The sequence below is a fragment of the Callorhinus ursinus genome, unplaced genomic scaffold, assembly GCF_003265705.2.
Source record: "Callorhinus ursinus isolate GAN/ISIS: 27379988/994484 unplaced genomic scaffold, GSC_fseal_2.0 scaffold34, whole genome shotgun sequence".
In the NCBI taxonomy this organism is placed as follows: Eukaryota; Metazoa; Chordata; class Mammalia; order Carnivora; family Otariidae; genus Callorhinus; species Callorhinus ursinus.
In genome coordinates this window covers 527815-553910 of record NW_027397096.1, presented here as the reverse complement: position 1 = coordinate 553910, position 26096 = coordinate 527815, and the positions used below count along the sequence as shown (strand labels likewise).

Genomic DNA, 26096 nt, shown 5'->3' with positions numbered 1-26096 from the left:
TGCCTTCGGCTCAGGTCATGATCTCAGGGTCCTGGGACTGAGCCCTGCGTCGGGCTCCCTGCTCAGCAGACAGCCTGCTTCTCCCTCTCCCTCTGCCTGCCGCTCTGCCTATCTGTGCTCTCTATCTCTCTGTCAAATAAATAAATAAAATCTTTAAAAAAAAAAAGAAATTGGGGCAATAGACTAGCAGTGAACTATTTTAACCAAAGAACTAAGATTAAAACAATCTGTGGCTACACCACAGAATGTAAATGTTTGTAAACCATAATCATGTACACATAATTAAAATTGAGGGGAGATGGAAAAAGAAGAGGTATTTAAATACATTATTTCCTCAACATGGGTCAAAAGATTTCATGCAAAGCTGATAATAGCAGAGACAGAAGTACACATTTAAGAATATAAAAAAGAATATAAACACTAGAAAATTAAGAGAAATAATATAATCAAATAAAATCAGGTGGTGAAGAAAAGGGAGATGAAAACCAGATCACAAAGTGTAAAGAGAGAAAAAAGAAGCACCAAAACAAAGCACATTGTAAAATAAATGTGAATGGTAAACTCTAAGACTCTCAGATTATAAAGACAAAACCACTAATCTATCCTGTAAACAAAAACTATGCCAAAACACAGTGATCCAAAGATTGAAAATAAAAGTTTAAGCAAAAGTATACCAGCCAACTGTAAGGAAAAGAGAAACCGGCAGGCATTACCTTTCACTAGATAACCATCAATTCTGAGGGGGAATAAAAAGCACTCAATGAGATGAAGAAGCAACTGTGTAGGAAGAGTGAGAAATACGAAATGCCAGAGCGAAGTCCAGAGAATAGTAATTTCTTCCTTTTTTTTTGTTTTTGTTTTTTAAAGTAAACTTTACCCCCACTTGGGGCTCAACTCATGACCTCAAGATCAAGAATCACGTGCTCTGGCAACTGAGCTAGCAACGCACCCTGGGGAGGACAGTAATTTCAAAAGTGATAACCCCTTTACATTTAGGTGGGGATTGGTGAGCTTTTAAAGACTAGTTTCTACAAAACAATGCAAGTAGAAGTTTACTGTATCAATATAGGCTAGCAATAAAAAGTCTCATTAAAAATATATTAAGCCTATTTAAAGGGGAATTAAATCTATTCCTAGACATCTAAGTGGTTATATATTAATTTTGTCATTTGTGGGGGCTGATAAAAGAGAATCAGTCCATGGCAAAGCAACCATAAACACATTTCTGCTTCACTCAATTGCACAGCAATTGCCTCACTCAATTTTCAAAAAAAATGACGTGTATTACCTTTGGATTTCTTCCTCAATTAAAAGCAGTACAGGGCGCCTGGGTGGCTCAGTTGGTTAAGCGACTGCCTTCGGCTCAGGTCATGATCCTGGAGTCCCGCATCGGGCTCCCAAGTCTGCTTCTCCCTCTGACTCTCCCCCCACCTCATGTGCTTTCTCTCTCTCTCATTCTCTCTCAAATAATAAAATCTTAAAAAAAAAAAAGCAGTACAATCTCAGATTCAACAAGATAAATGATATAGCAAAAATAAAAGGGGGGAGGTATTAAATCTATAAAAACTTTACTTTTAATTCTAATAAGAATGTTATATTTTATTCCTGTGAAATCTGTCAAGTATGTGAAAAAGATGGGACAACTCCATTTCCTTCAATAAGAGAGAAATAAAAACCAAATTTTTACATATGGAAAGTTTACATCTGAGTACCACAATAAGGCATTCAAATGAATTCACATCCTTTATTCTATAACAGTAGCTTAATCTATTTAGCTTCACTGCTAAACACACAAATTATGCCCCAATACAGTGTTTATGTTCAAAGCCTTAAAATCCAAAATGTAAAAATTCACAACTTTTCTATCAAAGAAACTTAATAGCCTAGATACCTTATAAAATAAGCTTGAACAGTGTAACAGCAACAGCAGGACCCCTGACATGACATAATTACTATTCCATAACTTCTGAATGTTACTTTGCATTGGCATTTTGAATAAAATTATGAAAGTCAGGGACTGCACACTCAAATATTTACATGGTGTTACTCAAAATGCCAGTCCCTAACAAGACACAGAGCTTGTGCTAGCCTGTACATCAGCACACTGAAGAAAGGCATTCAACCAAGGAAACGTCTGTTGAACTTAAACATGTAGCACAAGGCCCTTATCTCTGCAGACAGTAACAAATAGTTTGTGGACAAGCCACTAGTTCAATAACCACACTTTTAGTAGCATTATGCTAGATGACACAAATGGCCATTTCAAAGATTACGATCACCGCTCAATTCCAGGTAGTTAATGTCAACTGAGTTTACCAGCCATTTTGCCAGATCTCTAAAATTTTCAAAGGAAACCAACAAACCATAATTTTATATGAAATTTCCCTGATTCTTAAAATCTATGTGGGCAATAAACAACTGCAAGCCTTACACAATTCACAGGCTGACAGGTTGTAACCTATATTGTAAACAGTGGAATTCTAAAAAAAAAAAAAAAAAAAAAAAGCTGGGATACTTGGCTCCCCTATGCTTTTTTAAAGATGAAGTATAGGGTGCCTGGGTGGCTCAGATGGTTAAGCATCTGCCTTCGGCTCAGGTCATGATCCCAGAGTCCTAGGATCGAGTCCCGCATGGGGCTCCCTGCTAGGCGGGGAGCCTGCTTCTCCCTCTGCCTCTGCCTCTCTCTCACTCTCTCTCTCTCTGACTTTCACGAATAAATAAATAAAACATTAAAAAAAAAAGATGAGGTATAAAAATGTTTCAATCCCAGGGTGCCTGGCTGACTTAATCTCAGGGTTGTGAGTCTGAGCCCCACGTTGGGTGTAGAGATTACTTTACTTTGTTCAACTGAGTTATACAGAATAGAATTTTTAAGAAGTTGTGACAGTGGGCATTTATTCCTTTATTCATTCGACAGACATTTATCATGCATCAACTATGTGCTAGGCATTGTGCAAAGTGCTAGAGATACTGCAGTATGCAAATACAGACATGATCTCTCCTTTCACGACAGTGACAGTCTGGTAGAGGTTAGGTATTCATCCAAGAATCACTCAAATACATGTAAAATTGTCACTGTGCTCAATGCCGTAAAAGATAGGTACAAGGTGCTGTGAAATCTACGTAATTAGTAGAACTACCTTAGAAAAATCAGAAAAGGTAACTGAGCTAATAACTGAGGGCAGAATAAAAATTAAGAAAGAACGAACTAAGGGAAGGGAACACCGCATTAACATGGGTTAAGAGGCTGGATAAAGGTGGTGGTGGCAAAGCCAGGGGAAAGTGAAAAGAATTAAGAGACATTCAGGAGGGAAAATTTATAAGATTTGGTGATGGACTTGTATGTGAGAGAAAGGATGTATACATAGATATCCCCTAGGGTTCTGGCTTGTTCAACAGGATAGACCCTGCCATTCACTAAAATTGGGAACTCTGACAGAAAACCATTTTTTAGGATAAATATCATAAATCTGAGCTGAATCTGAGACATCCAAGTGGAGATACTGAGGAAGCAGTGACCTCTAGGTATAGAACCCAGAAAACTGGTCTGCGGAAAACAAATGTATGGGTGATTTGCAAACAAACAAGTCAGGTCCTGGAGGGATGAGAATGCTTAAGGGGAAAATACGAAATTAGAAGAAAAGAGAGCTCTGCACTAAGCCTTGAAGACTCCTTGAATGTCTGTATATACAATCATTACAAAGGAAGCTACACAAGGACAGAAAGGGTAGAATAAAGTGTGGTGCCAAGGAAGCCAAGGGAATAGAGTGTCCATGAAGAACAGTGTCAGCAAAGTAATGTGCTTCTCAAAAGTCAACTGAAAACCAAAATTGCATTTAGTGACACAAGATCACTGGAGACCTTTTTCAAGAGCTGCTTTGGTAGTGGTGGAATTAGAAACCACCCTGGAATGAGCTGACGATTAAGTATGGTGTGGAAAAATGAAGACAGTAAAAATAAACAATTCTTCAAGAAGTTGTTACCCAAGAGAGAAGTGAGATGGGGCAGTGTAAGTGGCAGTGCTGATGGAGAGATTTTATTAGTATTTTTTTTAAGACTTTATTTACTTGACAGAGAGAGAGAGAGCACAAGCAGGGGGAGCGGCAGAGGGAGAGGGAGAAGCAGGCTCCCCACTGAGCAGGGAGCCCGATGTGGGGCTCGATCCCAGGACCCCGGGATCATGACCTGAGCTGAAGGCAGACCCCTATTAGTAATTTTTAATTGAAGACAAAAATGTTTAAAGTCAATGGGAAGTCACAAAGACCACCTATTATGATTCTATTTATACGAAATGTCCAAAACATGCAAATATATAGAGAAAGTAAGCAGATTAGTGGTTGCCAGGGGCTAAAGAGAGAGAGGAAGGATTTGGGAGTGACTGCTGAATAGGTTTCTTTCGGGGGTGACGAAAATGTTCTGGAATTAGTGGTGATGCTTGCACAACCCTGTGACATATTAAGAACAATTGAACTGTACACTGATTTTAGGGCCGCCTGGGTGGCGTAGTCGGTTGAGCATCTGACTCTTGGTTTCAGCTTGGGTTGTGATATCATGGTTGTCGGATCGAGCCCCAAATGGGGCTCTGCGCCAACTGCAGAGTCTCCTTGGGTTTCCCTCTCCCTCTGCCCCTCCCAGCTGTGCGCATGCATTTTCTCTTTCTCTCTCTCAAATAAATCCTTAAAAAATAAATAAAATGATTTTATAGTATGTGAATTATATCTCAAATTTCTAAAAAGTCAAAGAGAAGAAGCCAGTTGATGGAGAGAGATTAAATAATTAGTAGAAGGAAAATTAGACGAAGGTTCCTGAGAAGAAGGGAGAGTATGGGATCCACATCACAGATCTGATTAGAATATAGTAATAATAGTAACAGTGAGAATTATGAATAATAATTTGTTGAATAAAACCAAAAGCAGACCCATGGTCTTTTGTTGTGTTTTCCACCAACTCATACTTAACCATGACTGATTTTTTGGTGGGGGGGGGTGAGAGAAAGAGGAGAGAAGTGGGCAGAGAGAGAGAATTTTAAGCAGGCTCCATGCCCAGAGTGGACCCCAACATGGGGCTCGATCTCACAACCTGAGCCAAAATCAGGAGTTGTACATTTAACCAACTTAGCCACCAAGGCAACCCCCTAAAAATTTTTTTTAACTTTAACATCCCATAGGTCAAATAAGCAATTAGATAGTAATATCATACAAAAAAAAAAAAAAAAGAGATCCTGGAACAGTGGAAATGACTATTATTAACAACCTTAGACTAACCAAAGAACCCAAAATCCTACTTGCAAAATTACAAGAAACTGTGATCAAACTGATCTCTTAAATGCAGATCCCTGTGCTAAAAAGCAGATGACAGGAAATAAAAACCTAGTCATCCAAACACCTCTTTGGCCTTCCAAGTACAGTTAAGAGTACTGCAACTTTTCTAGCAAAGCCCAGTGACTTACCTTAAATTCACTTTAAAAACAAAAAACAAAATACTTAGGAAAAAAAAAAAAACTTTGGGGGAACCTGGGTGGCTCAGTCAGTTAAGCAGCTGTTTCTAGATTTTAGCTCAGGTCAAGATTTCAGAGTCTGGGATCAAGCCCCACGGAGCCCCACGTCTGGCTCCACACTCAGCAGAGAGTCTGCTCCCTCTCCCTCTGCCCAGCCCCACCCCTGCACTCTCTCTCAAATAAGTAAATACATCTTTAAAAAAAAGTTTGGGGGGCATTTGGGTGGCTCAGTCGGTTAAGTGTCTGCCTTCAGTTCAGGTCAGAATCTCTGGGTCCGGGGATTGAGTCCTGCATCAGGCTCCCCACTCAGCAGGGAGCCCGGTTCTCCCTCTCTCTCTGTCTGCTGCTCCCCCCTGCTTGTGCTCACTCTCTCCCTCTCTCTAATAAATGAAATCTTTAAAAAAAAAAAACCCAAACTTTTATAAAGTTCAGCAGTAAGAGAACCTTAAAAAAATTTAAGTTTCATATTACAGAAATTTTAGGAACAATCTAAAAGTAATCAATGAGATTAGTATGCAGTCATTAAAAGGACTAAGACTGAGAGGCGCCTGGTGGCTCAGTCAGTTAAGCATCTGCCTTTGGCTCGGGTTGTGATCCCAGGGTCCTGGGATCGAGCCCCATGTCAGGCTCCCTCTCCCTCTGTCCCCCCAACCCCCGCTTGTGCTCTCTTTCTCACTTTCACTCTTTCTCTCTCAAATAAATTAATAAAACCTTAAAAAAAAAAAAAGAGTAAGACTGGGCTGGGCCACATATTATTGTATGAAGAATGTTCCTTGATATATATATATATATGTGTGTATATATATATATGTATATATGAAAAAAAAAACACCTTTGAATAAAAGCATATACATACATCATGATCACATTCTTGTACAAAAAGACCCTACAAAAACCAAACAAAAATGATCCTGTGTGGGGCGCCTGGGTGGCTCAACTGGTTAAGCGACTGCCTTCAGCTCAGGTCATAATCCTGGAGTCCCAGGAACGAGTCCCACATCGGGCTCCTTGCTTAGCAAGGGAGCCTGCTTCTCCCTCTGACCCTTTCCCCTCTCATGTGCTCTCTCTTTCTCTCTCACTCATTCTCTCTCTCTCAAATAAATAAAATCTTAAAAAGAAAAGTACGATCCCGTGTGTGTATATATATAAAAAAAAGTCTGAAAGGGTTTTTTTTTTTAAGATTTTTATTTATTCATGAGAGACAGAGAGAGAGAGGCAGAGGGAGAAGCAGGCTCCCAAGGAGCAGGGGGCCCGATGCGGGACTCGATCCCAGAACTCTGGGATCATGACCTGAGCTGAAGGCAGACGCTTAACCATCGGAGCCACCCAGGCACCCTAAAAAATCCGAAAGGGTTAAGAGCCACTTCTGGATATGCAAATAGGTGGATGAGTAGGGTAGACACTTCCACTCTCCTCATATTTTTGTTTTATCTGAATACATTTGACATAATATCACCTTCATAACAGCATTTTATAACCATATGGAAAATGCTTATAATGTCACGTGGGGGGAAGAAAAAGTCTTATTATTATATCTGTATCAAAATTACAATCAAAAAATACTATACATGCATAAGGACAAGGACTTTGAAAGGAACACAAAGCAATTTGGTCTTCTGGGGGTGGAAGAATGGTGACATTTTTCTTTTATGTCTGCAACATTACCATCATAAATGTAGTTAGGAAGGATATATTTCTGTAATTTTCCCATTAAGGGTTCTATAATGTCTGTATAATTTCAAAAAAGAAAAATCCCCTTTCCCAAAAATGGAAAACAGGCCCCTGGCTCCAGGATACTTTTCCACGGAAGAGGGACAATTCTGTTGGAAACCAAACCAGGAGATTTCCCACGGTGACAACAATCACCAAGGAGAGTACTGCAGTCTAAGCATTAATTACACAGCTTCGTGAAACATTTGGAGCAAGAGAAACAGCATTGTAATTAATGTTTTCTTAGTGTCTTCAAAGAGAGTTGTTGTTTATATAAACAATTTTTGTTATGAAAAAATATATATATGTTCACCTTGAGGGACTACAGCATACAATTTATTAATAAGGAACTACATCTTTTTTTTTTTTTTTTTTTAAAGTAGGCTCCATGCCCAGTGTGGAGCCCAATGCGGGGCTTGAATTCACGACCCTGAGATCATGACCTGAGCTGATATTAGGAGTCAGACGCTTACCCTACTGAGCCACCCAGGTGTCCCAATAAGGAACTACATCCTAATCACCAAAATGTACAAGACATCAAGCAGAGACTAGTGTAATTAAAGAAACTGAAAAAAAATCTATGAAGAGCTGATTCTTACACTTTGTTAGCAAGGCAAATATTCACTTTCTTCCAAGAAAACACAGACACTAATCTAAGGGTTGGAAATCCTTTTGTAGGACAAAGTCTAGTCATCCGGCTTTACTAGCTAAATATCTAGGTCACCGTAGCACCCTGGGACATTAAAAAATCCTGAACACAGGCAAAACCTTTTCTCATTCTCATTTCTGAGATCACCGGAACTAAAATTAGCTCTCACGTGGAAATTAGCAATTTACTCCATCAAGTCTTTGCTGTTTAACACATCCAGCTTCACAAAATAGCCTATTGTCAACAGGCTCATGTCCAATTTCCCCAGAATGACTCCTGCTCTGCTACTGAAGAATACAGTATTACCATTATAGATAGAGTTTGGAAGGACACACTCTGTGACCCATGGTTAACAATCATTCTAACACTACAGAGACTGAACCTCATGTAACAACAATAAAGGCTAGAGCCTCCCAACCTAATTTTCCGGCACTGGTTTCTATTAATTAGATCTTCACTGAGGGGTTAAAAATGTACAGTCATAATGTATGAGAAAACCCTTCAAGGGGTGCCTGGGTGGCTCAGTCGGTTAAGCATCTGCCTTTGGCTCAGGTCATGATCCCAGGGTCCTGGGATCGAGCCCCGCATCGGACTCCCTGCTCCGCGGAAGCCTGCTTCTCCCTCTCCCACTCCCCCTGCTTGTGTTCCCTCTCTCGCTGTGTCTCTCTCTGTCAAATAAATAAATAAAATCTTTAAAAAAAAAAAAACTTCAATGCTCAACTGACAGGGTTCAAGTAAATTGCAGGATTATCTCCATGGAGCTGGTTACTGTGAAAAAAGTATGAACTAAAATCTAGTTACAATCGTCAGATATGATTACAACAAAGCAGTGATAGGTACAGGGAAGAAAAACAGAAAGGGACATCACACTAGCAATCTTAGTCACCTTATCAATTATACCAGGCATAACAACAGTAAGAGTACCTATCATTTGCTAAGTGTCTATAATGTCACTTTACCTGCATTATCACTAACCTTTACAACAAATATCCAAAGTATGTCCTTTTATCCCCCTTCTTTAGATGAGGAAATTTAGTCTCAGTAAAGTTAAGAAAATTATCTAAAGGGGCGCCTGGGTGGTTCAGTGGGTTAAGTGTCTGCCTTTAGCTCGGGGCATGATCCTGGGGTCCTGGGATCAAGCCCCACATCGGGCTTCCTGCTTGGCGGGGGGTCTGCTTCTCCCCCTCCCTCTGCCCGCCACTCCCCCTGTTTGTGCTGTCAAATAAATAAAGTCTTTAAAAGAAATTACCTAAAATCTCTAGAGCTGCTATGTGGCACCCTCAAGACCAGTCCTTAGGATGACTGACTCAGAAATGAGTCCCCTCTCTCCATACCACACCCTGCTTAAGAGTTGAGCAAATAAACGACCCTTTGAGCCATCTCAGGTCTACTGTTTTGTCTGATATTCCTTTTCCATCATTAGCTGGGTTTATATTTTGGCATTCTTTTTCACACATTTCACTGAATTAAGTAAAAAGCCACTATAAAAATATTTAAAAGAATAAATAAAATAAAAGTATCAATGCAGACAATCAATAACTCTTAACTAAGTAAGCAGAGCAGGAAGGGGGATAATGTCTAGGAGCATGCAGATTCCTTCTAAACATGCTACCCTGCCAACTATTAATAAGCTCATATTGTTTCCATCTTTAAAGAAATAACAGGAGGCTCTGGGCGCCTGGGTGGTTCAGTCAGTTAAGCCTTTGCCTTCAGCACAGGTCATGCATGATCCTAGGGTCCTGGGATCCAGCCCCACTCAGTGGGGAACCTGCTTATCCCCCTCCCTTTGCACCTCCCCCGACTTGTGCTTCACTTCTCGCTCACTCTCTCTCAAATAAAATCTTAAAAAATTATTAAAAAAATAAAGTCTGGGCGGCTCAGTCGATAAGCGTCTGCCTTCGGCTCAGGTCCTGATCCCAGGGTCCTGGGATGGAGCCCTGCATCGGCCTCCCTGCTCTGCGGGAAGCCTGCTTTTCCGCGCTTGTGTTCCCTCTCACGCTGTGTCTCCCTCTATCAGATAAATAAGTAAAATCTTTAAAAAAAAATAAAATTAAAATTAAAAATTAAAAAATAAACAGAAAAAAAAAGAAAGAAGGCTCTCCTCCTTAAGCTTGCCTCATCCTCTTCCTATCCCTTCATAAATAAGCTTGTTTTATCCTGCAGAAAATTTAGAGATTTTATTTATTTGTCAGAGAGAGAGCGAGCAAGCGCACAAGCAGGGAGAGCGGGAGGCAGAGGGAGAAGCAGGCTCCCCACCGAGCAAGGAGCTTGATGCGAGACTCGATCCCAGCACCCTGGGATCATGGCCTGAGCCAAAGGCAGACAGGTAACTGACTGAGCCACCCAAGCATCCCTATCCTGAAAAAAATTAAAAAATTACTTTTGCCTAGGGGCGCCTGGGTGGCTCAATCGGTTGAGCATCTGCCTTCAGCTCAGGTCATGATCTCCAGGTCCTGGGATGGAGCCCACCGTTGGGCTCCATGCTCCGTGGGGAGTCGGCTTCTCCCTCTGCCCCTCCCCCTGCTCATGCTCTCTCTCTCTCAAACAAAGAAATAAAATTTAAAAAAAAATTACTTTTGCCTATTACAAAAAGAACATCAATGTGTCTGAACAACACAACTCATAACCTTTTAGTCCCTTTTTGTGCAGAGCAATCAGCAGATACTTCAGTTTTAGCTTGAAACAAAATTATCATGTTTTATAATCTGCAGCATCCACTCTACAGGCTCCATGATATTCCATGGAACTGTACTGTTAAGAACCTATATACTAGATATTTAGATTATTTCCTATTTTTCTTGTTATAAACAGCTTTAGGATAAATATCCTTAAACAAACATTATTTCAAGTATGTTTTTTAGAACTTCCAAGGTTGCAGTTTTACCAACATTTTCTCTATGCCATTTGACTACATTTTTGCCATTGATGGATGTTTTATTTTTTTAAGATTTTATTTATTCATTTATTTGACACAGAGCCAGTGAGTGAGCGGGGGGCAGAGGGAGAAGGAGGGGGCAGCAGGGGGGAGGGAGGAACAGAGGTTGAGTGACAAGCAGACTCCACACTAAGCATGGAGCCCAACAAAGGGCTGGATCCCACGACCCTGAAATCATGACCTGAGCCGAAATCCAGTCAGATGCTCAATTGACTAAGCCATCCAGGTGCCCCGATGCATATTTTAATATTTTATCTTTGCTAATTTGGTCCACTGTCTTTCCTCTTGTGAACAGTCCATTTTTAATCCTTACCTTTCTCTATAAAGGTTTCTTACTTTTTCTTATTGTCTTATAAGAGTTCTTTATATTGAGAAAGCTAATTCTCTGCCATACGCTGTAAGTATTTGCAGTGTTCTGTCATTTTTTTTTTAAAGATTTTATTTATTTATTTGAGAGAGAGAGAATGAGAGATAGAAAGCACGAGAGGGAAGAGGGTCAGAGGGAGAAGCAGACTCCCTGCCGAGCAGGAAGCCCGATGTGGGACTTGATCCCGGGACTCCAGGATCATGACCTGAGCCGAAGGCAGCCGCTTAACCAACTGAGCCACCCAGGCGCCCTGTCATCTTTTACTTTTAGTATTTCCTGACATGTAAAATTGTTTACATCTCATGTAGCTGAATCCAGCCATCTTTTCTTTGATGAATTCTATCCTTGGAGTATGCATAGAAAGCCCATTTCTATATCCAAAGTTAAGACATTCACCTATGTTTTTTTCTAGTACTTAAAAAAAATAAATATATTGAAATCATTCAGTGATCAGGAATATATTTTGCATAACATAGGAAAGGAAATCTAAATGCACCCTTCCCGTGGCTGTCCCAACTGCATCTATTAAAAATCCATTACTGGGGGTGCCTGGGTGGCTGTCGGTTGAGCGTCCAACTCTTGGTTTTGGCTCAGGTCATGATCTTGGGGTCCTAGGATTAAGCCCCACATTGGGCTCTGCACTGGGCATGGAGCCTGCCTGGATTCTCTCTCTCTCTCCCCCTTTGCCCCTCTCCCCACTAACACGTGCTCACTCTCTCTCTCAAAAGAAAAAAAAATGCATTACTGAAAAAAACTCATTACTGTCTGCCTCACCCCTAATGAACTGAAATGCTACTCTATTCTACACTATAGCTTTTCACCATAGGGTGGTACCTTACTTGAAAGGTTCTCAAGTAAGCACATAAACTGAAAATCCAATATGGTCAAAATTTTACACTGGAAAATCTCTTTAATCGTTTATAGCACTGTATGATATTCACACGATGAGAAATACACAAGAGTCAAGACTGATTAAGAAAGGAAGAGTCACCCTGTTCACTTTGTACTCCTTCTGGGAGGTACGCTATTGAATCAAGTGACAGGCAGGAATCATCCCACCACTTAATGTGCACATGCAACTGTTCTGCTGTTTAGACTTAGATGTGTTTCAGAATGCCACTCTGATGGCCCATTCTTGCTCCAACACTGTACTAATGTTTTAATTACTCTAACTTAAATATCTGGATGTTAAATATCTAACTTAAATATCCCGGTAGATATTTAAATATATTGTGAACTTAAAGTTCACACACTTACACCTTTCTACCACCCATTACTCTTTTATTGCTTTGAGCATCTTTTCTTTGAATTTTGGAAACATTATACCTATCTTGTCTCCCAAAAACAGGGATTTTGATTGGGGGAAGCAGCAACACTTTTATGTATGTGTATGTGTGTGTGTATATATATATACACACACACAGTTATATATTTATATATGTGTGTATACATACACACACACAAAACACACACATATATATACACTTTTTTTCCCTAAGATTTTATTCATTTATTTATTTGAGAGAGTGTGAGCGCAAGCAGGGCTATGGGCAGAGGGAGAGGGAGAAGCAGACCCTCCTGCTGAGCAGGGAGCCCATCCCAGGACTTGATCCCAGAATCATGACCCGAGCCGAAGGCAGACACTCAACTGAGGAGCCACCCAGGCGCCCCCAGCTCAGTCATTTCTTATTGTTACAAGCCTGGGCAAGTCATTTTAAAAGAATGTACATTGATGGGGTGCCAGGCTGGCTCAGTCGGCAGAGCATGCAACTCTTGATCTTGGGGTCATGAGTTTGAGCCCCACGTTGGGTAGAGATTACTTAAATAAATGAAACTTTAAAAAAAGTGGGGCACCTGAGTAGTTCAGTCAGTTAAGCATCCAACTCTTGACTTCAGCTTAGGTCATGACCTCAGGGTCCTAAGATCAAGCCTTGCACCCAGCTCCACACTCAGCAGGGAGTCTGCTTGAGATTCTGTACTTTACCCTCTCCCTCCACCCCTCCCCCTGCTTGCAAGCTGTCTCTCTCTAAAATAAATCTTAAAAAAAAAAGAGAGAATGTTCACATTTATACATTAAACATTCAAAATACATCGTTGAATCAAATTTTTTTTAAAGATTTTATTTATTTTTTTGACAGAGAGAGACACAGCAAGAAAGGGAACACAAGCAGGGGGAGTGGGAGAGGGAGAAGCAGGCTTCCCACTGAGCAGGGAGCCCGATGCGGGGCTTGATCCCTGGACTCTGGGATCATGACCTGAGCCGAAGGCAGACACAACCAACTAAGCCACCCAGGCGTCCCAAAATTATTGCTTTTATTAATGTAAACTAACCCTCTTTTTTCCAATTTGATGCTTTTTTGCCTTCTATTTTATTTTTCTAATTTGGGGGAACTCTCATTTGCCTAGTATAGCCTATGTAAGCGATGAGTCACTAAATCCTATACCTGAAACTAATATTACAATGTATGTTAATTAGGTGGAACTTAAAAACTTGGAGGAAGAAATAAGTATGCCACTTGTAATTGGCACAGAGTTAGAGTTTACAGAGGAATTATTCTCGAGAGTTTAACAAATTTATTGAATGTCTATTACTTGCCAGACACCTTTAATCCATTCAAATACATTGTAATAACAGATCTGTTTGGTTTGCTCTGAGCGATATTTTAAAAAATATTAATCCTAAACCATCTTAAAAACCCTCCTCTGGTTCCTCCGGTGTCTGAGCAGTCAAGTGAACTTGCATGCTATAAAAGGCTCTTTGTGACCTGTTCTTTGTTTTCCTTTCAGTCTCTTATTTCTCAACCCGATATCCTATATCCACTTCAACCCCACCTACACGCAGTTCTCCAAACTTAAACACACCTTTCACAAAAATCTCTTCTCTATACCCGAATTCTTTCCCTCTTCTATTCATTCATCAGGATTTAGCTCGAAGACCCATGGCCTTCCCTCCACATCACTGCTTTGTCCCTCTCTTCCAACTTTCAACTGCCAACACAATAACCCTACTTGAATATCCCACAGCCTTCTCAGATTCCATATGCCCCAAACTGAAACTCTCATCTCCCCACAAATGAGCTCGTTTTCCCTTGTTCCCTAACTCAGTAAACTAGGTACTACCACCCATCCTCTTGCTAAATTAAAATCACAAGCACCTGGGGCACCTGAGTGGCTCAGCTGTTAAGCATCTGCCTTCAGCTGAGGTTATGATCCCAGAGTCCTAGGATCGAGCCCCGCATCAGGCTCCCTGCTCCGCGGGAAGCCTGCTTCTCCCTCTTCCACTCCCCCTGCTTGTGTTCCCTCTCTCGCTGTGTCTCTGTCAAATAAATAAATAAAATCTTTAAAAAAAAAAAATCACAAGCACTATATCTGGCTCAGACTCCTTAACTTCCACCATGTCCTGCTAATTTTCTTCATGAATTTCAGTCAAACTCATCAGTGATTTCTATCCCTCCTGCCTCTACCTAGTTTGGCCACCAATGTCTGTCTAATCCAGATTACTGAAACCATTTCCTACTCACTTCCCTATACCTCCAATCTTAATTTCCCCTGCAACCCATCCTCCCCAATGCTCCTAGAATACTTTTATATAAACACAACTCTGAACATGTTATTCCTCTGCTTTTAAACTAGTGGATAAGGACAGGGATGGGTAACTCTGAAGATACAAGAACCCTCCACACCATGTCCTTAAAATAAATTCCAAACTCCTTAGGGCACCTAAGTGGCTCAGGTGGTTAAGCATCCAACTCTTAATTTCAGCTCAGGTCATGAGACTGAGCTCTGCTCCGCACTGGGTGTGGAGCTTACTTAACTCTCCCTCTCCCTCTGTCCCTCACTCCCATGTGGGATCACTTTCTCTCTCTTAAAAAGAACAAAATTAGGGCACCTGGGTGGCTTCGTTGGTTAAGCATCTGCCTTCAGTTAAGGTCATAATCCCGTAGTTGCAGGACCAAGCCTACATAGGGCTCCCTGCTCTGGTTCTCCCTCTCCCTCTGCTCTTCCCACTCGTGCTCTCTCTCTCTTTTACTCTCTCTCTCAAATAAATAAAATCTAAAAAAATAAAAATAAAATCCAAACTCCTAAGTGGGCCTTATAAAGTACAAGCATAATCCTCCCCAGCCTTACCTCCTGTCATTTGTCCACAACATCTTAGACACATTCGGCTTTTCCAGTTCCTTTACTGCTCAGTGCTCTGCAGACTGCCCCCTCTGCCTGTAACACACTTCTATCTGGTTAACTCCTATTCATTCTTCACCACAACCAAGACCCACTTCTGTTTCAAATCATTCTCTAAATTGCAAAGTCGCGGTCAGGTCTCCCTTCTATGTGATTCCACAGGTTCTGCCATACCAAAAGCTTGACCGCTTATTTATGTGTCCACTTCCCCCACTAATGTGTGAACTCCAAATGCAGTAGTCACTGTCTTTCTTGTTTATTATGGCTTTCCTAAAACTTAGCACAAAATGGTTAATCAATAGGTATTTAAGTACTTAAGTACAATGATAGGTATACAGAGAAAACAAAGAATAACAAAACTGTAGCTGTCCTAACACTATATGGACTAAATAAAACATTCACATACATAATTATGGAACAAAGATTTAAGAAAAATGGTAGGGATGATCTAAACAAAAAGAAATACTAACTCAATCTCGCTAAGGTTTTCTCCCAAAGTAAGGTGCTGAAAATAATTCTTTAGAGTATGCAAAGGAAATATTAGAACTCTTATTTAAATGTTTAATTTTTAGTTTGAATTATGTTTTTTAATGTGCTTAATATTAACAGAGTCCCCTATACAAGCAGTGATATGGAACTATCCTCAACTTTGAACTGAGTAGACAAAAAAGCTTGGAAGCCATACTCTAGGGCATTTGATCTTAACCTCTGTGTATTGGGGGAGGAAGGGAGCCCAGATCTCTTTCAGTATCTGATGAAAACTAAGGATTATCTCCCAGAAAAATGAGTATAAATATACATGTATTTTAATGATTTTATTTATTTGACAGAGAGAGTGAGAGCCAGTGTGCGTGCAGAGGGAGAAGTAGGCTCCCCACTGAGCAGGGAGCCTGATGTGGGGCTCAATCCCAGGACCCTGGGATCATGACCTGAGCCGAAGGCAGACACTTAACCAACTGAGCCACCCAGGCGCCCCTAAATACACATATTTTTCAGATTTTATGTGATTTCTAGGCTATGTTGCCCCTCAGGTTAAATCCTGCCCTCGGACCTCCATTTCTAAAGCCATAAGGAAACAGCTAGTAGGAAGAGGTCATCAAAATGCCTCAAGTTCTGTGATACTATTATTCCTTACCTTCCCTTTTCTCCACAACCCTGCTCCTCCTGTCCCTCACAGTTAAATCACTACATCTTTCCCCAGGAAGGCTTGGAATGTCCAGCCTATAATTCCCACAGAGTTTAGGAATGCAGTTAAAGATTTCCTTCTCAAAGGTGTAATACACACATCAGTTATTCCCACACCATTATCATATTTGCCATTTCCCAAAGCACTCATTATTTTCTTAATTTTTTTAAAAAGATTTTATTTATTTATTTGACAGAGAGAGAGAGACACAGCGAGAGAGGGAACACAAGCAGGGGGAGTGGGAGAAGCAGGCTTCCCAAGGAGCAGAGAGCCCAATGCAGGGCTCGATCCCGGACCCTGGGACCATGACCTCAGCCGAAGGTGGACACTTAACGACTGAGCCACCCAGGCGCTCCTATTTTCTTAATTTTTAAAAGCAACTTTTGAACTAAATTTAACTTTTTTAAAAGGATTTTATTTATTTATTTGAAAGCGAGACAGAGAAAGAGTGTGAGCGGGGGGAGGAGCAGAGGGAGAGGGACAAGCTGGACCACACTGAGCACAGAGCCCAGTGCGGGGCTTGATCTCACATGACTTGAGCCGAAATCAACAGACACTGAACCAATGGAGCACCCAAGTGCCCCTCAACTAAACTTTAAATTTATCGACATCCCAGGACGCCTAGGTGGCTTAGTTGGTTAAGCAGCAGCCCTTGGCTCAGGTCATAATCCCGGAGTGCCGGGATCGAGCCCCACATCGGGCGCCTTGCTCAGGGGGGGTCTGCTTTTCCCTCTGCCTCTGCTCATCCCCACACGCCCCCCCCCGCCCCACTCGTGCTCTCATTCTCTCTCTCTCAAATTAAAAAAAAAAAATTTTTTTTAATAAATTTATTGACATCCTAAGTAATAGTATCTATGAAATCAGTTTTGATGTCTGGTTATTATTTTCCTACCTACATCAAAGTAAAAACACACTTAAAACAAGGACTCTAATTTAAATAAAAAATAAATAAAAATTAAAAATAAACAAAATAATCCTCACTAAAAATAAGCAAGTAAATAAAATAAGAACTCTAGGCCCTTATCAGCACGTTTTAGAGCACAATCCCAAGGTTTCTGCACTTACTCTGGGATCCCTATTGGGTAAGCAATAATCTGGACATCAAGTTTTCTTAAAGCCAGAAAGAAACTGAAAAGTATTTGGTCCAATCCTCTCATTTTATAACTTGAAAAGATGAAACCCAGGAGTGCCTAGGTGGCTCAGTCAGTTAATTATCCAACTCTTCATTTCGGCTCAGGTCATGATCTCAGAGTTGTTAGATCAAGCCCCACGTAGGGCTTCTCACTGGGCGTGGAGACTACTTAAGATTCTCTCTCTCCCTCTCCCCGCACCAACATAGAGATGAAACCCAGACAGGTTAAGTGATTTGTCCAAGATCAGATGAGAAATTTCAGGAAATGTCTAGCATTGCATTCAGGTGTACTATCAGTCCAGTATGCTTTCCACTACCCTGTGTCCATTCAGATTATACTAGAATAATAGAGTATTAAGAATTCTTCATGTTACCTACCTCACTCTTCCATTCAGATTTATCTGAACATGCTGCTTAAAATCTGGATATTTGGTTGCCAGATATGCAAAGTCAGGAGGTTTGTCCTTGTATCTATTTCTTGCATGCATTGATTTACTCAGAGCCATCTTTAAAAAGAAAAAAAGGAAAGCATATTTAGTCAAAAAATACATTAATGGGAAAAAGCTGTGGTTGCCAAGTCAACAGTTATAGCCAATATATTTTTGCCAATCAACTGAGAAAGTAGAAATTATATTTTTCAAATGTACACGACAAATAAGCACATTAAAATATGCTTAACATCATAATGAGTCATTAGGGAAATGCAAATCAAAACCACAGTATCACTTCATACCCAGTAGGATGGCTATTATTAAAAAAGAAAAAAAGGGTTAAGAGAAGTGTTGGTGAGGATGTTAGGAAATTGGATCATTGCAGGTGGGAACATATACAATGGCTGTGGAAACAGCTCAGCGGTTCTTAAAAAGTTAAACATAGAATTACCACCATATGATCCAGCAATTCCACTCCTAGGTATACACCCAAGAGAACTGAAGAAGGGATTCAAACAGCATTTGCACATCAATGTTCACAGCAGCATTATTCACAACAGCCAAAAAAGTAGAAACAACCCCAAGTGTCCATAAATGGATAAAGAAAATGTGGTACATACATATAATGCAATGTCCTTCAGCCAAAAAAAGGAATAAAATTCTGATACATCCTACAACATGGATGAACCTTAAAAACATTATGCTGGGACACTTGGGTGGCTCAGTCGGTTAAGCATCTGTCTTCAGCTCAGGTCATGATCCCAGGGTCCTTGGATCAGGTCCCATAATGGGTTCCCTGCTCAGCAGAGAGTCTGCTTCTCCCTCTCACTCTCCCTCTCTTTCTCAAATAAATAAATAAAATGTTAAAAAAAAATTATGCTAAGGAAAAGAAGCCATATTCAAAAGGACAAATGTTGTATTATCCCACTCATAGTAAATACCAAGAATAGGCAAATTCATAAAGAGAGTAGAATAGAGGTTACCAGGGTTTGGGGAGGAGGTATGAATGTTGAGTTGTTATTTAATGGGTTTCTGTTTAGGATGATGAAAAACTTCTAGAAATGGACAGTGGTGATGGTTATACAACAGTGTGAATGTACTTAATGCCACTGAACAGTACACTTAAAAATGCTTAAAATGGTAAATTTTATGTTATGTATATTTTATCACAGCTTGAAATGCATACGCAACATATGGGTTTTTTTTTAAACCATGAAAACTGGAAACTATTCTTTTGAAAGCATCAAAGGGGCAGAAGGCAGTATAATCTATAGCCAAGAACTAATAGTCAGAGGTTAGTTTTTATAGGGGTCTTGTATGGACTGAATACTTGGTAGCACATCATAAATCACTAATGTTTCAAAATAATATCTTCTATTTTATAAATTTCAGTCTTGTCATTCCTAGGTAGCTAAAACCAAATGAAAACAATTTTGTCTCCTTCCAGATTACAAAAAAAAAAATTAACACATTTATAGCAAGATATAAAACTGAAGAAAAGCCATTGATTGTAGTTTTTTTTTTTTTAAGATTTTATTTATCCATTTGAGAGAGCAAGAGAGAGTGAGCATGAGCAGGGTGAGGGGCAGAGGGAGAAGCAGGCTCCCTGCTGCGGGGCTCGATCCAGGGACTCCGGGATCACGACCTGAGCCAAAGGCAGACACCCAACTGACAGAACCACCCAGACGCCCTGATTGTAGTGGCTTAGTAAGTTATACAGTTGGTAATTTTAAAAATTATTTTAGTGCATATCTCTGGGTGGTAAGTGATTTGTATTTTCTTCGTTATAGCCCATTCTGTATTTTCCACTGTTTTTTCTACGGTGCACTCATCTAAACAGTGTTATGTAAGCCAGAATCGTAGCCATCACTGGACAGTTCTATACCTCTCATACCCCCAAGAAATCAACAGTCATGTGGATTTTACCTGCTAAATACCTCTCAAATCCATCTGTTTTTCCCTATCTCCACCAATATCAGCCCAGTACAAGTCACCTGAATTTATGACAGCCTCTTACTTGGTCACATTGACTCCACTCTTACTCTCTCACATTTCCTTTTTCCACCTTGCAGAGATCATCTCCTAAACACAAATCTCACTGTGTCTTCCTTCTCCTATGCCCACTTGCTCAAAATTTTACTTAGGATTAAAAACAAAAATCATTACTTCAGCATACATATAAGGGCCAGCATGGTGTGGCCTTAACTATTTTTTCACCATCAGGTTAAGCCATAACTCCCATTGCTCTTCTTTCTGTCCCTCCACTCTGGTAATTGGGTCTTTACAGTTTATTCCCTTTGTAATGTTTTTTCCTCCTCCTTTTCACCTGATGAATTCCTACTCATCCTTACTCAATTCAAGCATCTCTTCTTCAGGTAAGTTTTTCCTTCCCTAATGCCCCTGGTTAAGTCATATCCCCTATTATAAAGTTTCCTAGCAACAAGCACCCTTCCTTTGTAGGTTTTATTAGAGATATAACTTTACATAGTAATAGATTTGCTAACACTCTATTTCAGAAGGATTTTTTGACAGCTTTCTACACTGAAAAAATTTTTTAATTTTTTAATTCAAGTATAACTAACAGTGTTATATTAGTTTCAGTATACGATATAATGGTTCAACAATTCTATATATTCTTTGGTGCTCATCAAGATAAGTGTACTCTTAATCCCCTTTATTTCATCCATCCCCCCCATCCACCTCCCCTCTGGCAACCACCAGCTTGTTCTCTGCATTTAAGAGTCTGTTTTTTGGGGGCGCCTGGGTGGCTCAGTCATTAAGCATCTGCCTTCGGCTCAGGTCATGATCCCAGCGTCCTGGGATCGAGCCCCACATCGGGCTCCCTACTCGGCGGGAGGCCTGCTTCTCCCTCTCCCACTCCCCCTGCTTGTGTTCCTGCTCTCGCTATCTCTCTGTCAAATAAATGAGTAAAATCTTAAAAAAAAAAAAAAAAGTGTTTTTGCTGGTCTCCCTTTTTTGTGTTTTTTTAAATTCCACGAGTGAAATCATATGGTATTTGTCTTTCTTTGACTTATTTCACTTAGCATTATACCCTCTAGGTCCATCCATGTTGTTGCAAATGGCAAGACTGCATTCTTTTTGATGGCTGAGTAATATTCCATTGTGTATATACATACCTTTTTTTTCCAATTTAGTTAACATACAGTGTACTATTAGTTTCACGGGTAGAATTTAGTGACTCATCAGTTATACATTAACATCTCATTATATCCAGTGCCCTCCTTAATACCCATCACCCAATTACCCCATCCTCCCACGCACTCCCCACCAGCAACTCTGTTTATTCCCTATAGTTAAGAGTCTCTTATGGTTTGCCTCCCTCTCTGTTTTTATCTTATTTTTCCTTCCCTTCCCCTATGTTCATCTGTTTTGTTTCTCAAATTCCACATGAGTGAAATCATATGGTATGTGTCTTTTTCTATACCTTTTTCATCCATTCATCTATTGATAGACATTTGGGTTGCTTCCTTATCTTTGCTCTTGTATACAATGCTGCCATAAATATAGGGGTGCATGTATCATTTTGAATTAGTGTTTTTATTTCCTTTAGGTAAATACCCAGTGGCAGAATTACTGGATTAGATGGTAATTCTTTTTTCATTTTTCGGCTTGAACTCAGAACCCTGAGATCAAGACGTGAGTTGAGTTGGACACTTAACCAACTAAGCCACCCAGGTACCCCAAATGGTAATTCTATTTTTTTTTTAATTTTATTTATTTGAGAGAGAGAGTGAGAGAAAGCATGAGAAGGGGGAGGATCAGAGGGAGAAGCTGAGCAGGGAGCTGGATGCAGGATTCGATCCTGAGACTCCGGGATCATGACCTGAGCTGAAGGCAGTCGCTTAACCAACTGAGCCACCCAGGTGCCTGGTAATTCTATTTTTAATTTTTTGAGGAACCTCTGTACTGTTTTCCACAGTGGCTGCACCAATTTGCATTCCAACCAATAGTGCAGGAACGTTTCTTTTTCTCCACATCCCTGCCAACACTTGTTATTTCCTGTGTTTTTGATTTTAGCCATCCTGACAGGCATGAGGTGATATCTCATTATGGCTTTGATTTTAATTTCTCTGATGATCAGTGATGTTAAGCATCTTTTCACGTGTCTGTTGGCCATCCATATGTCTTCTTTGGAAAAATGTCTATTCGGGTCCTCTGCCCATTTTCTTTTTTTTTTTTAAAGATTTTATTTATTTATTTGACAGAGACAGCGAGAGAGAGAACACAAGCAGGGGGAGTGGGAGAGGGAGAAACAGGCTTCCTGCCGAGCAGGGAGCCTGATGCGGACCCTGGGATCATGACCTGAGCTGAAGGCAGACGCTTAACGACTGAGCCACCCAGGTGCCCCTGCCCATTTTCTAATTGGATTATTTGGGCTTTTTGGTGTTGAGTTGTATACGTTTTTTATGTATTTTGGATACTGACCTCTTACTGGATATGTCATTTGCAAATATTAACCTCTACACTGAAAATTTAACAACCATTTTCAAAAAAGAGCTATCTTCATCGTGGACCTTTCCAAATCATATATCCAACTGCCTACCCGACTTGTCACTTGAATGGCTCAGAAGTACTTCATGTACAATGTCCAAAATTAAGTCATTTCTACCCACCTCAAACTGGTCCTTTTCTAATCATCCCTTTTTCGCCAAATAACACCACTACCTTTCTTGTGGTGCTCAGGCCAGAAATCTTTAGCATCTTCTCCACCCCATCTCCCCCATTCCAAACACACCATGTCCTGAATATTCTCTACCTTCTAATTATTTCTTGACCCTACCCATTTCTGTCACAACTCCACAACTCTACCCCCAGATCATTATCATCTCCCTTGGATTACTATAATAGCCTCTAACTGATCTCTCTATAATCACTCTTGCCTTTGCCATCCACTTTTCACCTAACAGACAGGTCTTCCCTCCCTCCCTCCATGCAAATCTGGAGTCCTTGCTAAATCCCTTCAGTGGCTTCCTAAAGCTATTAGGCTTATAAAGTCCAAAATCATTAACAAGGCATACATAATCTAGACTTGCCTATCCCTCCAACCTCATTTGTTGCCACTATGCTCCAGACACACTTGTCTTTTCATTTTCTCTGCTGTATAATGATCTGTCCCACCATCTGTTATTCTTACTGCCTAAGAGGTTCTCTTCACTCTCCTACCATCCATTCTCCTTGTGAAGGCCCACTAGTCCTTCAAATCACACCCTAAGCATCATTTTCTCAGGTAGACTTTCTCTGACACCACACATCCAATCAGATGCCCACTCTACATACTTTCAAAGCATTCTATGCTTTCCCTCAAAGCTCTTAGTTTACAATGTCTGTCCTGTCCTCCACCCCACCTTCCAGGCTGCAACCATGTCCATCTTATTCTTCACTGTATCCTCCAGCAACTGGCATACAATAAATACTCGAGAGAATAATTCAGAATTTAGAGGAATTAATAGTCACCTGGAAGTTTTTCAGCATACTAAGCTACCACCTTTTGCCCCTAACATTATCACAGAAACTCACTATATACAAGTTGCAATTTCCTAACATTAACATACCCTTTACAGACTATCAAAAAAGAGGGGAGCATTGGGCGCCTGGGTGGCTCAGTTGGTTAAGCGACTGCCTTCGGCTCAGGTCATGATCCCGAAGTCCCGGGATCGAGTCTCACATCGGGCTCCCTGCTCAGCAGGGAGTCTGCTTCTGCCTCTGACCCTCTTCCCTCTCGTGCTCTCTATCTCTCATTCTCTCTCTCTCTCAAATAAAATCTTAAAAAAAAAAAAAGAGGGGAGCATAGAATTAGGATAAGAACCAGCTCCCATGAAAAAGTTGAAAAGGGGGTGCCTGGCTGGCTCAGTCAGTGGAGCATGCAACTCTTGATCTCAGGGTTGTAAGTTCAAGCCCCACATTGGCTGCAGAGATTACTTTAAAAAATCTTAAAAAAAAAGAAAAAGTTTAAAAGGAAAATGTTTTCCTTTCTTGTGGTTCTGGCAAGCAGCAACAAAAAAAGGTACTCTAACAGTAATTTCAAAAGACACTGGTATGTTAGAGCTCTGCAACACATTAAGATTCTAAAGACTGCACAGATGACATCAGTGTACACACATGACACTTTGAACATATGTGGAACAAATTAAATTACAGATACGGCAGGTTCAATTTATATCCTACATTAATCAAACTTTCTGGTCAGAACAGATAAGAGTCAATAAAGCCACTTTTTTGCTAACCAACCTCCTAAAGGCAAAGGGATCTTAGCTAAATCTATCCTATTTCTCAGAATTTAACTCAGTGTTAACTCTCACCTGGCATTAACACTGTCACTCCCCCTTCTCTCTAGCCTATTTTTCTCTTCCTGGCTCATTCTTATCTAGCCACATTAGTCTCCTTGGTTTTTGGGGTGTTTTTTGTTTGTTTGTTTGTTTTTAACCAAGTGTGGCACACTCCTGCATCAGGGATTTTGTACTTGGACGGTATGGACTGCTCTTCCCCCAGAAATACATACGTACAAGATACTCTCGCCTTGTTCAGGCCTTTGGTAAAACCTCACCTTCTCACTGTCTCTCCCCCCCCCCACCTCTTTTTAAAGTAAGCTCTACGCTCAACTTGGGGCTTGAACTCACTACCCCGAGATCAAGAGCAGCATACTCTATGGACTGAGCCAGCCAGGCACCCCTGATGCCTTTTCTTAGTGCAATGAGTGAACACTTACATGTGCAGTGAGTGAACACACTCCTCTCCCATTGCACACTTACATGTGCAGTGAGTGAACACACTCCTCTCCCTTAACACTTTCAAAGTCTTCAACACAGAACTTACCCATCTGACATTCCATATACAGCACTTACTTACTTTTTAAAATCTGCCCTGCCAGTTAAGTTTCATGAGGGAAAATATTTTGTCTATCTTGTTCACTGCAATATCCCACTGCCTAAATTAGGGCCTGGGAGAGTTACCACTCATAAGTTGTTTACTGAAAACATGATGGAACTCTTTTCACTGTCCCAAGCCACTGAAACACAGCACTCTCGTTTTTTGTAAACAGTCCTCATCGTGACACTCAAAAAGGATCAGCCCTACTTAGGGCTGGAGCTTTTTCTTCTGGGTTACCCAAATCAGTCCTGAAAGCCAAAGCAGTACACCCTTGAAGCTGACGCTTCGACTTTCTTTGCATGGTCTACTGTTTCCTTGGTTTCTCCTGACCCTTAATAATACTCTTCAACTACCGTTTATCTTAACATTCAAAAGACTCTAAATTCCGCTTCGAATTCTAATTTCCGCTTCTAACTTTGAATTCCTTCTGCACAGATCTCTCCCAGTTCAACCCCAAACGCCGTTTTCTCTCGTCGCCTTCCTTCATAAATCCGACTTTTTCCTCTAGTTCCGCCAGTGCCATTTCTCCATCTCCTCCACTCCTCCCACACGCTCATCTTATCCACTCAGTCTTCCCGCATCAGTTTCGCATCTCTCTAAACTCCTCAGCCCCTGGGGTCTTTCGTACTTCAATCCTAGTCTCCATTCTAGGCGCCAACTCCTCCCATCTATCCCACCACCATTATCCTCCTCCACGTGCGCGCGCGCACACAACATACCCACCCATCCAGCCCATTCACTCACCCATGTGGTCTGTCTCCCGAGACCGCAAGCCAGCACCTCACCAAGTACAGAACCCGCGCGCGCAACACGCACGCACATACACAGACACAAAGCCACCCACCCATCACGTCTGTCTCCCTAGGCCCCAAGTCAGCCACTCACCAGCCCAGAACCCAAGAATAAGGAACTTGGGCCATACATAGGTTAAATGACCTCTCGACCCGCCCAACAGTTGATAAACGACTCACATCTGAAATCAAAGTTTCTTCCAGATGACCGGTTTGGATTAGGCCTCTATAACTCCAGAGTCGTAAGCCACCCGCAGAGCGAAGCGCCTAGAAACGCAGATGTTACGCTCCCAGCGCGCCGCCATGTTGGGCAAGCATCCAGCCTCGTGAT

At 40.9% G+C, this 26096-nt stretch overlaps 1 protein-coding gene across 2 annotated transcripts in view; it reads right to left on the bottom strand.

Annotated features, from left to right (window-relative positions):
* METTL16 (methyltransferase 16, RNA N6-adenosine) overlaps positions 1-26096 on the bottom strand; it is an 84600-nt gene extending 58504 nt beyond the window's left edge. Inside the window, exons 1-2 of one of the 2 annotated variants that reach the window (XM_025851232.2) lie at positions 25946-26096; positions 18034-18161 (exon numbers count right to left, since the gene is read on the bottom strand). In XM_025851232.2, coding sequence (XP_025707017.1) covers positions 18034-18161 — 128 coding nt within the window. In that variant the 5' untranslated portion in view covers positions 25946-26096. Of the gene's footprint in view, positions 1-18033; positions 18162-25181; positions 25201-25945 lie in introns of those variants that run through there. The other variant, XM_073879261.1, reaches the window with a different exon arrangement.